This window comes from Scyliorhinus torazame, chromosome 4, assembly GCF_047496885.1.
Source record: "Scyliorhinus torazame isolate Kashiwa2021f chromosome 4, sScyTor2.1, whole genome shotgun sequence".
Classification (NCBI taxonomy): domain Eukaryota; kingdom Metazoa; phylum Chordata; class Chondrichthyes; order Carcharhiniformes; family Scyliorhinidae; genus Scyliorhinus; species Scyliorhinus torazame.
The window spans coordinates 231,880,228-231,893,194 of NC_092710.1; the positions used below are offsets into that span (position 1 = coordinate 231,880,228).

Sequence of the window (12,967 nt, forward strand, 5' to 3'; positions counted from 1 at the left end):
CTGCCTCGAATATCTCCTCTAAACTTTGCCCTTAAACCTATGCCCCCTGGTGATTGGGATGATGTGGGTTTTATGAGAGTGTTGCTGGCCGCAATCCCGGATTTGGCCATGCACCAGTTGATCATGGGAGGAGATTTTAACTGTGTCCTGGAACCAAGGGTGGATCGGTTGAGTCCAGATCGATGGGTAGGGTACAAATGGCGAGGGAGCTGGAGGGTGGGGGGGAGGTTTATGGATAGGATGGGTATGGTGGATCCATGGTACTTTCAGAACCCAGGGGGAAGGGAGTATTTCTTCTTTTCATACGTCTATAAGATGTCTTCGAGGATTGATTACTTTGTAGTGAGTCAGGAGATTTTGGTTGGGGTGGAGGGGGCAGAGTATGCGGAGATTGTTATCTCGGACCATGCGCCCCACTAGCTGGAGATTCGGTTTAGATTGGGACAAGAACAGAGGCTGGGGTTTAGGTTTGACTCGGGGTTGTTGGCGGTTGGAGGTTTTTGTGATCAGGTCCGGGTGGCGATTAAGGAATATATGGAGTTGAATCAGAATGGGGCGGTGTCGGCGGCCATTTTTTGGGAAGCACTGAAGGCAGTGGTCCGGGGGGGAATTATTTTGTTTAAGGACCTTGCGGATAGGGAAAGGAAGGAGGAACATGACCATCTAGTGAGCGAGATTGCGGAGATGGACAGGGAATATTTGAGGGTGCCCACCGTGGAGAGACTAGCGAGGAGGAAAAAGTTGCAGGGGTAATTTGACAGGCTGACAAAATGGGAGGCGGTAGGGCAACTGTGTAGGGCAAGGTGGGTGCAATATGAGTATGAGGAGATGGCGAGCTGCATGCTGGCGCACCAGCTGTTGAAGCAGGCTGCATCCAGGGAGTACTACCAGGGACATTATAAGGCGGACCCGGGAGGAGAGGAGGGGGACATGGGGTGGTTTCTGGACAAGCTGGAATTTCCCCAGGTTGAGGAAGCAAAGAAGCAAGCGTTGGAGGAGCCCCTAGGGCTGAGGGAGGTGCTGGATAGTATAGGGGTATGAAGTCAGTGTCGGCCCCTGGGCCGGATGCGTACCAGGCGGAATTCTATCAGGAACTTGCAACGGACCTGGCACCACATGCGTTGGGGGCATTTAATGAAGCAATGGAGAAGGGGGAGTTGCCGGAGACGATGAAGCAGGCAGTAATCACACTAATTCCGAAAAAGGGGAAGAACCCGTTGAAATGAGGGTCGTATTGGCCCATATCACTTTTGAACACGGATGTGAAAGTATTGGCTAAGTTGTTGGTGGGGAGGATGGAGGAGTGTCCCCCGGAGTGGTGGCAGAAGATCAAACAGGCTTCGTGAAGGGCAGGCAGCTGCTGTTTGCGCTGGTCATAGAGCCATTGGCGATGGCTCTCAGGGGTTCGGCAGAGTGCCGGGGGATTATGAGAGGACAGAGGGAGCATCGGGTGTCACTCTATGCCGATGACCTCTTGCTGTATGTATCGGATCCGCTGGAGAGTATGGGAAGGATTATGGGTCTGCTGGGGAGGTTTGGAGGGTTCTCAGGGTACAAGCTGAATGTAGGGAAAAGAAAAGCGAAGTATTCCCGGTGAATCAGCTGGCACAGCGGGCTAATTTAGGGGAGATGCCATTTACGGTAGCGAGGGATAGGTTTAGGTATTTGGGGATTCAGGTAGCGAGGGAATGGACGGGGCTCCATAAGTGGAACTTAACAAAGCTGGTGGAGGAGGCTAGGGAGGGTCTTAAGAGATGGGATACACTGTACTTAACGCTGGCAGGAAGGGTCCAAGTGGTGAAAATCAATATTCTGCTGAGGTTCTTGTTTATCTTTCAGGCTCTCCCGATCTTTATACAAAAGACCCTTTTTCTGAAAGTGGGCACGATCATTTCTGACTTTGTATGGGCGGGGAAGGTGCCGAGGGTGCGGAGGACCCTGCTACAGAGGCAGAGGCAGCAGGGGGTGTTGGCGTTGCCGAACTTGCTTCATTAGTATTGGGTGGCGAATGTGGGCAAGGTGCGGTGGTGGTGGGAAGGAGAAGGGGTAGAGTGGGTTAGGATGGAAGAGGGATCTTGTCAGGGGTCTAGTTTGAGGGCTATGGTGACGGCAGCATTGCCAATGGCTCCAAGTAGATACTCAAGGATCCCGGTGGTTCAGCCCACAGTGAAGATATGGAATCAGTTGAGGAGGCATTTTAGGGTGGAAAGGATGTTGGTGATAACGCCGCTGTGCGAGAATCATGAGTTTGAGCCGGAGTGGATGAATAGTTTCTACAGGAGATGGAGGGAAATGAGGCTGGTCAAGGTGAGGGATTTGTATTTGGAGGAAGGGTTCACCGGTCTGGAAGAGCTAAGGGAGAGGGTAGAGCTGCCGAGGGGGAGAGTTCAGGTATCTGCAGGTTAGGGACTTTGCGCGAAAGGTCTGGAGGGGGTTCCCTAGGTTGCCGGGATACACCCTGCTGGAGCGACTGCTGCTCTCGGATGTGGAAGGGGAGGGACGAATTGGGGATATATACAAGTGGCTGGGGGAGCAGGACGGCGAATGGATGCTGAAGATCAAGGAGAAATGAGAAGCGGAGTTGGGAGGGGAGAACAATTGGGGAGCATGGAGTGAGGCACTGCGAGGGTAAGCGGGTCCTCCTCATGTGCAAGGATGAGCCCGAAACAGTTTAAGGTAGTGCACAGGGTGCATATGACTCAGGCGAGAATGAGTGTGAGAGGTGTGGGCGGGGCCAGCAAATCACGCGCACATGTTTTGGGGTTGTGAAAAATTTGGACGATTCTGGGCGGGAGGATTCACGGACTCAGTAAGGATAGTAGAGGAGGAGGTGGACCACGACCCTATGGTGGCGATATTTGGGGTCTCAGAGAAGCCGGAACTCATAGAGAGGAGGAAGGCTGATGTCTTGGCCTTCGATTCTCTGATTGCACGGCGGCGAATTTTGCTGGAGTGGCGGTTGGCATCGCCACTGGGGGGTAGCGGCATGGTTGGGTGACCGGTACGACTTCCTGCAGCTAGGGAAGACAAAGTATGAGTTAAGGGGCTCTTCAGGGGGGGTTTGTGGAAAGGTGGGTGATGTTTGTGACCATATTTGAGGGGGTGTTCATCGTGGGGGAGGTGGAAAAGGAGAAAAATCCATACAGACTGTATAGTTGATTGTTGGGAAGCATATTTCCCGGGGTGTTTGTTCGCTGTAACCTTTTTTGATACATGTTTGTAATAAAATACATTTTTAAAAATGTCTATGATCAGCTATGGCTGTATTGAATGCATTGAATGGTGATGTGGTCTTGAGGGCCCATGTGATCTGTTCCTGCTCCTATTTCTTGCATTTATGAGAGGCACTTTGTTTGATATATCACAAACTGTATTTCAGTCTCTCTCTCTCTCTGCAAACAATGATTTGGATATTTTGACAAATTTCTTAAAATTGTGCAGCTGTCCCTGAGGCGATCATGACAAGCTTTTATTTGTGTCAGTTTATTCTGAAGTAATAGATTTTTTATTTAAGCATATATTTACCTGGTGGAAGAAGAGACGAAATACCAATGTATCTTCGGCAGGAACACATTTTATCATTCTGCAATAGTAAAATGCTAACAAGATAGTTTTTTGAAACAGGGATCGCATTTTCACAGTAATGAATGTTGTTTAACAACAGAGATGTTTAAGTATTTTATCATTGCATTTGCTTTAAAAAAGATCCATGTTTAGTTTATTAATATTATAAAATCAGAAGGGCTGTGTACACCTGTGGACATATGAATTTTCTTTTCTGGAACTATCATCATATAGAACAGGTAACACAACACCAAGGACATTTACAAAGTGCTGTGATATGAAACAGATGTGGATTTACACCTGCCTGTTCTCCAATGTATTATAATGAGGTGGTGATTGAAAGCAGCCACCCCCTCATATGGAGCAAAAGGGAGTCAGGAAATGTCACCCTTGGCATAAACCCTGCAAGTTAGTTATGATGCAACAGAAGCCACAGATCAGATTACCCATCCACCAATGCAGGAGCAAAATACTGCAGTTTAGGAAATCTGAAATAAAAGCAGAAAGTGCTGGAAAAACTTAGCAGACCTGGCAACATCTGTGGAGAGAGAAACAGAGGGTTGAATAATTTGGTGCACATGGCTCCCCCAATCCCACCACCTCCCCCTCCCCCTGTGAAGCAAAGTCCATGTGGGGCCGGGATGCTCCACGCTGACCCAACCTTCGGCCATAAAGCGCTTTGGGGTGGCTAAACGAGGACCAAGTGGGCTTTGCACCCCTCACTGGGGAGGAAGTCCTGCCCTCTAGAGCTGGTGTCTTTATCAGTCCTGTAGCACCAAGGTAGCATCAGTGGTCACTTCCAGGCACCCACTACCCTCTGCGTAAAAAACTTGCCTCGTACATCTACTCTAAACCTTGCCCCTCTCACCTTAAACCTATGCCCCCGAGTAATTGAACCCTCTACCCCGGGGAAAAGCCTCTGACTATCCACTCTGTCTATGCCCCTCATAATTTTGTAGACCTTTATCAGGTCGCCCCTCAACCTCCTTCGTTCCAGTGAGAACAAACCGAGTTTATTCAACCGCTCCTCACTGTCTATGCTCCTCTGGTAAATCTCTTCTGCACCCTCTCTAAAGCCTCCACATCCTTCTGGCAGTGTGGCGACCAGAATTGAACACTATACTCCAAGTGTGGCCTAACTAAGGTTCTATACAGCTGCAACATGACTTGCCAATTCTTATACTCAATGCCCCGGCCAATGAAGGCAAGTATGCCGTATGCCTTCTTGACTACCTTCTCCACCTGTGTTGCCCCTTTCAGTGACCTGTGGACCTGTACTCCTAGATCTCTTTGACTTTCAATACTCTTGAGGGTTCTACCATTCACTGTATATTCCCTACCTGCATTAGACCTTCCAAAATGCATTACCTCACATTTGTCCGGATTAAACTCCATCTGCCATCTCTCCGCCCAAGTCTCCAAACAATCTAAATCCAGCTGTATCCTCTGACAGTCCTCATCGCTATCCGCAATTCCACCAACCTTTGTGTCGTCTGCAAACTTACTAATCAGACCAGTTACATTTTCCTCCAAATCATTTATATATACTACAAACAGCAAAGGTCCCAGCACTGATCGATGTGGAACACCACTGGTCACAGCCCTCCAATTAGAAAAGCATCCTTCCATTGCTACTCTCTGCCTTCTATGACCTAGCCAGTTCTGTATCCACCTTGCCAGCTCACCCCTGATCCCATGTGACTTCACCTTTTGTACTAGTCTACCATGAGGGACCTTGTCAAAGGCCTTACTAAAGTCCATATAGACAACATCCACTGCCCTACCTGCATCAATCATCTTAGTGACCTCCTCGAAAAACTCTATCAAGTTAGTCCCCTTCAGAATCCTGAAAGGGCAAGGGAGGGGAAGGGTGTTTGGCAATGGCTACATCCTGACAGTCAATTGGCTGCAATTTTCGTAGAGTTCTCAGGTCTGAAGCATAGGAAAAAGTAGTTAACAAACATATCCCACCAGTTAGGCAAGCAGAATGCTCAGAGAGTTACTTCTCTAAAGTGGGAATTGTGTGTCAAGTGAAACAGAAAAATGGGGTGGAATGCAAAAACAAAAGGCACTTTGATCATCTAAAAGGTACGAATGGTTTTCTAACATTAATATTTATTATTTAAATAAATTAGGAAAATATGAAGTGTTTTTGATGAACTTGTTTAATTTATTCACAGTAAATGATGAAGAAAGGGAGCCACTTCCCTCGTTAGAGCAACCTGGCTGGTACTCGCAAGGTAACTGGAACCACCTAAATGAACTACTGAAAAAGATAACTGGAAAATCGGAGCCAAAGGTATGCTGAGAGGTTATAGTATATAAATTAGACTAATAATAATAAAATATTTGGTGCAGTCTTTTTTGCTCACAGTTTTTTACCGTTTTCAAGTTATTCCTCACAGGAGATGAACCTCAGAGGTATAAGAAAGAAAGCATCTTCATAGATTTGCACTAAAAATAGTTAAGAACTGTGGAAAAACCTGAATATTGTTATGATGTGATTTACAACTCTGCCAATTGTCAATGTCTGTCTGCAAATGGATAAATTCATTTTATTTTAATGTCTTTTCTAATTTTTTTGACATATTAGTATCTTGTTGTAAAAGATTTAATGTTTCAGTGGAGACAAAATCCCATTTTCACATGGAGACACCTCTGTCATGTTGTGTAGGACTACCACCATGCTAAATGGGTTAAGTTTCAAACAGATCTAGCAGCTCAAGACTGGGCATCCATGAGACGCTATAGGCTATCAACAGCAGCAGAATTGTACTCAAATCACAATCGAGAACCCCATGGCCTGGCGTATCCCCCACTCTACGATTACCACCAAGCCAGCAGATCAACCCTTGTTCAATGAAACAAAAAATGCTTTGCAATAACCTGCTCACTGATGCTCAGTTTGGGTTCTGCCAGTTTCAATCAGCTCCTGACCTCATTACAGTCTGTTTGAAAAATGGACAAAAGAGCTGAACTCCAGAGGTGAGAGCGACTATCCTTGACATCAAGGCATCATTTGTTCAAGTATGGCATCAAGGAGCCGTAGCAAAACAGGAGTCAATGGAAATCTTGGGGAAAGTCTCCACTGGAATCATTCTTAACACAAAGGAAGGTGTTTGTGGTTGTTGGAGGTCAGTCATCTCAGTTCCAGTACATCACTGCAGGAGATCCTCAAGGCCCAACCATTTTCAGCTGCTTCATCAATGACCTTCCTTCTATCATAAGGTCAGAAGTTGGGATGTTTCAGAAGGTGGTGGTGGACAACCTTCTTGAATCACTGCAATCCCTGAGGCGTAGGTATACCCTCAATGCTGTTAGGGAGGGAATTTCAGGATTTTTGACCCAGCGACGGTGAAGGAAAGGCGATATATTTCCAAGAGGGGATGGTGAGTAACTTGGAAGGAAACCTCCAGATGGTGGTGTTCACAGATATCTGCTGCCCTTGTCCTTCTAGAAAAAAGTGTTTGTGGGTTTGGAAGGTGCTGTCGAAGGAACCTTGTTGAGCTCCCGTAGTGCATCTTTAATGGTACACACTGCTGCTACTGTGCACAGAAGATGGAGGGATTGAATGTTTGTGGAAGGGATACCAATCAAGTGGGCTGCTTTGTCTTGGATGGTGTTGTTGGAGCTGCACTCATCCAGGCAAATGGAGAGTATTCCATCACACTCCTGACATGCGCCTTTTGAGGGTGGATACGCTTTGGGGGGGGGTCAGGTTGTTATTTGCCGCACCAGTCCTAGCCTTTGATCTGCTCTTGTGGCGAGTAACATTTGACCCCACAAGTGCCAAAGGTCGCCGCTTGACGTTCAATGGCATTACTATCAGTGAATCCCCCATTGTCAACATCCTGGAGTTACCATTGACCAGAACCTCAACTGCACTAGCTGCATAAATACTGTGGCTACAAGAGGGAGTCAGAGGCTAGGAATCCTGCAGAGTGTAACTCACCTCACCATTCCGTGCAGGGCAGCACGGTAGCACAAGTGGCTAGCACTGTAACTTCACAGCGCCAGGGTCCCAGGTTCTATTCCCCGCTGGGTCACTGTGCGGAGTCTGCACGTTCTCCCCGTGTCTGCGTGAGTTTCCTCCGGATGCACTGGTTTCCTCCCACAGTCCAAAGACATGCAGGTTAGGTGGATTGGCCATGATAAATTGCCCTTAGTGGCCAAAAAGGTTAGGAGGGGTATTGGGTTACGGGGATAGGGTGGAAGTGAGGGCTTAAGTGCAGACTCGATGGGCCGAATGGCCTCCTTCTGCACTGTATGGTCTATGTATTCCTGCAATGTCACTGGGTCAGAAACCTTGAATCCCTCCCTACACCACGTGGATTGCAACGATTCAAGAAGGCAGCTCACCACCAGCTTCTCAAAGGCAATTAGGGATGGGCAACAAATGCTGGCCTAGCCAATGATGCCCACATTCCATCAATGAATTTTTTAAAGTATAAATTGTTGTTCCTTTTAGATTTGATGTTCTTGCAAATTGTCCTGATGAGTGCAAAATGATAAGCTTCAACAAAGTCTATTTTTTGACAACATAATAATAATAATCGCTTATTGTAACAAGTTGGCTTCAATGAAGTTACTGTGAAAAGCCCCTAGTCGCCACATTTGTAAACAAAACTCTTAAACTTAAAGTGAATTACAAAGATATGAGGGGGAAACTGGCTACGGTTGATTGGATAAATAGATTAAAAGATATGGAGGTTAATGAACAGTGGAAAATAGTTAAAGAAACAATTCAAAATGTTCAACAAAATTACATTCCGCTGAATAACAAAAACTTGGCAAGGAGGACTCGTGTGGCTCAATCAGGAAATGAAATGAAAAAAATGAAAATGAAAATCGCTTATTGTCACAAGTAGGCTTCAAATGAAGTTACTGTGAAAACCCCTAGTCGCCACATTCCGGCACCTGTTCGGGGAGGCTGGTACGGGAAATTAATGATTGTATTTAATTCAATGAAGAGGCTTACAGTTTTGCAAAAACAACAGCAAGTCTGATGATTAAGAGTATTTTAGAAACCAGAAAAGGGCCATCAAAAGTTCATAAAAAGGGAAATAATAGGATGAGAGTAAAAGAGCCAAGAATATAAAATAGATTGTAATAGCTTTTATAAGTAAACAAAAAGAAAGCAAAAAGCTAAAGTCAATTTTGGTCACTTAGGAGCAGAAGCAGGAGTAATTATCATGTGGAGTGAGGAAATGGTGGAGGCATTCTACAAATATTTTGTGCCTTCACAGTAACAGACATAAGTTCCATACCTGAAATGGACAATAAACTAGGGACTGTAAAGAGTGGGAAAATTAGGGAAGATAATATCAGTAAAGAAGAACAATTGGAGAAATTGAAGGGACTAAAATCCGACAAATCCCCGGACCCTCGAGTTCTAAAAGAGATAGCTGCAGAGATAGTAGCCTACGTCTTCTGGTCCCGCCTGCCGAAGGAATCGTCATGGGCAGGACAGAAAGTTTGAGGGAGAAGCAAAAGGTCTTCGGGCGGCCATTTCCAGTTTCACAAAGGGCAGGTACAGAAAATCCAAATCCAAATTCAAATTGAATGATTTTCTTAAATCCCGTAGATTCAGGAATGGCCTCGCTGGATTGAAAGTTGGAAAATGTTGCACAGCTTTTCAAGGAAGCACAGCGAGAGAAAACAGTGAACCCCAGGCCAGTTGTTCTGACATCAATTGTTGGGAAAATGCTGGAATCCATTATTAAGGATATTTTAACAATGCACTTTTAAACACACAGTATGATGAGAACTAGTCAACATAGTTTTACTGTAGCATGGTGGCACGGTAACACAGTGGGTAGCACTGTTGCTTCACAGCTCCAGGGTCCCAGGTTTGATTCCCGGCTTGGGTCACTGTCTGTGCGGAGTCTGCACATTCTCCCCGTGTCTGCGTGGGTTTCCTCCGGGTGCTCCGGTTTTCTCCCACAAGTCACGAAAGACGCGCTGTTAGGTAATTTGGACATTCTGAATTCTCCTCTGTGCACCCGAACAGGTATCGGAATGTGGCGACTAGAGGCTTTTCACAGTAACTTCATTGCAGTGTTAATGTAAGCCTACGTGTGACAATAAAGATAAAGGAAAATTCTGTTTGACAAAATTACTGGAATTTTTTGAGCATTTAATCAGTGGGGTAAATAGAGGAGAACCAGAGATGTAGAGCGCGATCCAATGGCCACGATGTGCCGGACAAGCAACTTGCCGCAGTGCAGTATGACCGATAAAAGCCAGGAGACCCCTCTCCCGGATCTACCCGGCTCGCAATGTCTCGCGAGATCCAGCCCGATCTTATAAGACGTTGAGATGTAATTCCTGCCTATAGTGGGCAGGGTCACTTTTTGGCACATCTGCATATTAAAGTGAGACACATAGCCTCACTCTAATATCAGATTTCCAAGGTACCTGAGGCTTTGGGATTCATCCCCTTTGCCTCAGAGTCCTCAAGTGAGCGCCGTTCAACACTGGGGACCATTGGTGAGGCCACACCTGGAGTATTGTTTTGCAATTTTGGTTTCCTGGTTTGAGGAAGAATGTTTTTGCTATGGAGGGAGTGCAGCGAAGGTTTACCAGGCTGATTCCTGGGATGGCGGGACTGTCATATGAGGAGAAACTTAAGTCAGTTAGGATTATATTCATTTGAGTTTAGAAGAATGAGAGGCAATCTCATTTAAAGTTACAAAATTCTAACGGGATTAGACAGGGTAATTACAGAAAGAATGTTCTTGATGGTGGGGGAGTTCAGAACTAGGGGTTATAGTTTGAGGATAATGGGTAAACCTTTTCGGAATGAGTGAAGAGAAATTTCTTCACCCTGAATGTGGTGAATCTATGCAATTCACCAGCACAAAAAGGAGTAACAAGGACAAGCAAAGCAGGCCATAGGAAATTAGAGTTAATTTGACTAGTCGGCAGGGAGCAGAATTGGTGTGAACTCTGGGAGGAGGAGCTTCGGAACAGCAAGTATTAATAACTTACCTATTGGGTATCGGGGACTGGGGAAAAAAGCAGAAAAGTGATGTCACATTAAAGCTGTGACCTGAAGGGCTGGTTGGGAATTTGTTCTAAATTTAATAACTAGAGTAATTAACTAAGTAGAGGAGTAACTTGGAGATTAGTGCATTTAGCATTTAATATTTATCAGAGAAATCGAGCACAAGGGACCATATAGTTAATTTTAGCTTACATTTAATAAGTATTTATTTGAACATAATTAATTAGTACGAAATTTAATAATTATTTATTTTAACTTAATTAATTAGTGCTAAATATGTTAGTCAGCAGGAGGCAGTGCTCTAACTGTGAGATGTGGGAGGTCCATGACACTTCCAGCATTCCGGATGACTACATCTTTAGGAAGTATACCCAATGGCAGCTCCTCACAGACCGCGTGGTTTGGTTGGAGCATCAGTTGGATGCACTAAAGAGCATGCAGATGGCAGAAAGCGTCATAGACAGGAGTTATAGAGATGTGGTCACACCCAAGATGCAGGCAGAGAGATGGGTGACCGCTAGAAAGAGTAGGCAGTCAGTGCAGGCCAGAGCAGTGGCGCCCCGGCTGGTTCTTTTGTTCAGCAGGGAGGGTCAAAGCGCAGGAGAGCAATAGTCCTAGGGGATTCCATAGTCAGGGGAACAAATGGGCCCTTCTGTGCTCATGAAAAAGACTCCAGAATGGTGTGTTGCCTCCCTGGTGCCAGGGTCCGGAATATGACTGAACGGCTGCAAGGCATCCTGAAGGGGGAGGGTGATAAGGCAGAGGTCATGGTACATGTTGGTACCAATGACATAGGTGGAAAGAGGGATGAGGTCTTGCACCAAGAATTTAGGGAGTTAGGCAATAGACTGATGAGCAGGACCTCTCAGGTTGTAATCTCTGGATTACTCCCAGTGCCATGTGCGAGCGAGTACAGGAATAGGAGAATAGCACAGACGAACGTGTGGCTTAAGAGTTCGTGCAGGAGGGAGGGTGTTAGACTCCTGGACCACTGGGCCCATTTCTGCAGAAGGTGGGACCTGTACAAGCGGGACAGTCTACATCTGAACCAGAGCGGGACTAACATCCTTGCTGGTGGATTTGGTAGTGCTATTGGGAGGAGTTTAAACTAATTTGGCAGGATATTAGACTGTTAGCAGAATAGGGACACAGCATTACACAGAAAATCAATTGAGTCAAAGGGAATACAGTAGTAGTAAGTTTCAGGAGAGTAAGACAAGGCTGAATTGCCTCTAATGCCTGGAGTATTACAGGTAAAACGGATGAGGGTTGACGTGTGGAATTATGATGTAGTAGCCATCACGGAGACGTGGTTGAGGGAGGGGTAGGCTTGGCAACTTAACATCCCGGGATACTTCAGAAGGGACAGGGGAGGGGAGGCACTGCATTATTAGTTAAGGAGTCAATTACTGCGGTATGGAGAGATGATATTTTGGGGAGTGGCGTTAAATGAAGCTTTGTGGGTAGAGTTTAGGAATAAAAAAGGGGACAGCTACGTTGCTACGTGTTTATTATAGATCCCCAGATAGCCAGCAGGTAATTAAGGGGCAAATCTGTGCGTAATTTGCAAAAGTGTGTAAAAATAATAATAGAGCAATCATAGTGGGTGATTTCAACTTTCCCAACATTAACTGGGATAGTCATTGTGTTCAGGGTTAGATGGAGCAGAGGTCATAAAATGTATACAAGAGAGCTTTTTAGCTCCACATGTGGAGGGTCCAACAAGAGATGGTGCAATGCTGGACCTAATTCTGGGTAATGAAGCTGGACAGGTGGTTGATGTGATGGCGGGGGAGCATTTTAGTGATAGCGACCACAACATGGTGCAATTTAAGTTTGTTATGGACAAGTAAATGGACAAATTGCAGAAAAAGGTCTTAGATTTGGGAGAGCAGACTTTAGTAAAATAAGGCAGGATCTGGCCAAGGTAGATTGGAACAAGTTGCTGGTGGGGAGATCTACAGGAGGTGTTTAAAGAGGAAATGCGGAGGGTACAGGCCCAACATGTTCCCTCTATGGGAATAGGAAGGAGTAACAAATCCAGAGAACCATGGATGACCAGAGATACTCAGGATACAATAAGAAGGAAGAGAGAGGCTTTTAATAAGTACAAGGGGAGCAAATCAAAGAGGCATGAGTGGAGTACAGAAAGTGCAGGATGGAGCTTAAGAAAGCAATTAGGAGAGCAAAAGGGGGTATGATAAATCTCTAGCTGATAAAAGTAGGGAAAATCCCAAGATATTCTATAAATATATAAATGGGAAGAGGGGGGAATCTGTGGGTGGAGCCAGAGAACATTGGTAGGGTGTTAAATGAATATCTCACATCTGTCTTCATCCAAGAGAATGAAGAGGCAGATATGGAACTCTGGGAGAGAGACTGTGAGGTTATTGAGCA

At 45.7% G+C, this 12,967-nt stretch overlaps 1 protein-coding gene across 2 annotated transcripts in view; it reads left to right on the top strand.

The window, feature by feature from the left end:
- nt5dc1 (5'-nucleotidase domain containing 1) overlaps nucleotides 1–12,967 on the top strand; it is a 764,356-nt gene that overhangs the window by 642,528 nt on the left and 108,861 nt on the right. For both annotated transcript variants that reach the window (XM_072499430.1, XM_072499431.1), the window contains one exon: nucleotides 5,745–5,863. In XM_072499430.1, the coding sequence (XP_072355531.1) occupies nucleotides 5,745–5,863 (119 nt within the window). The remainder of the gene's footprint in view (nucleotides 1–5,744; nucleotides 5,864–12,967) is intronic.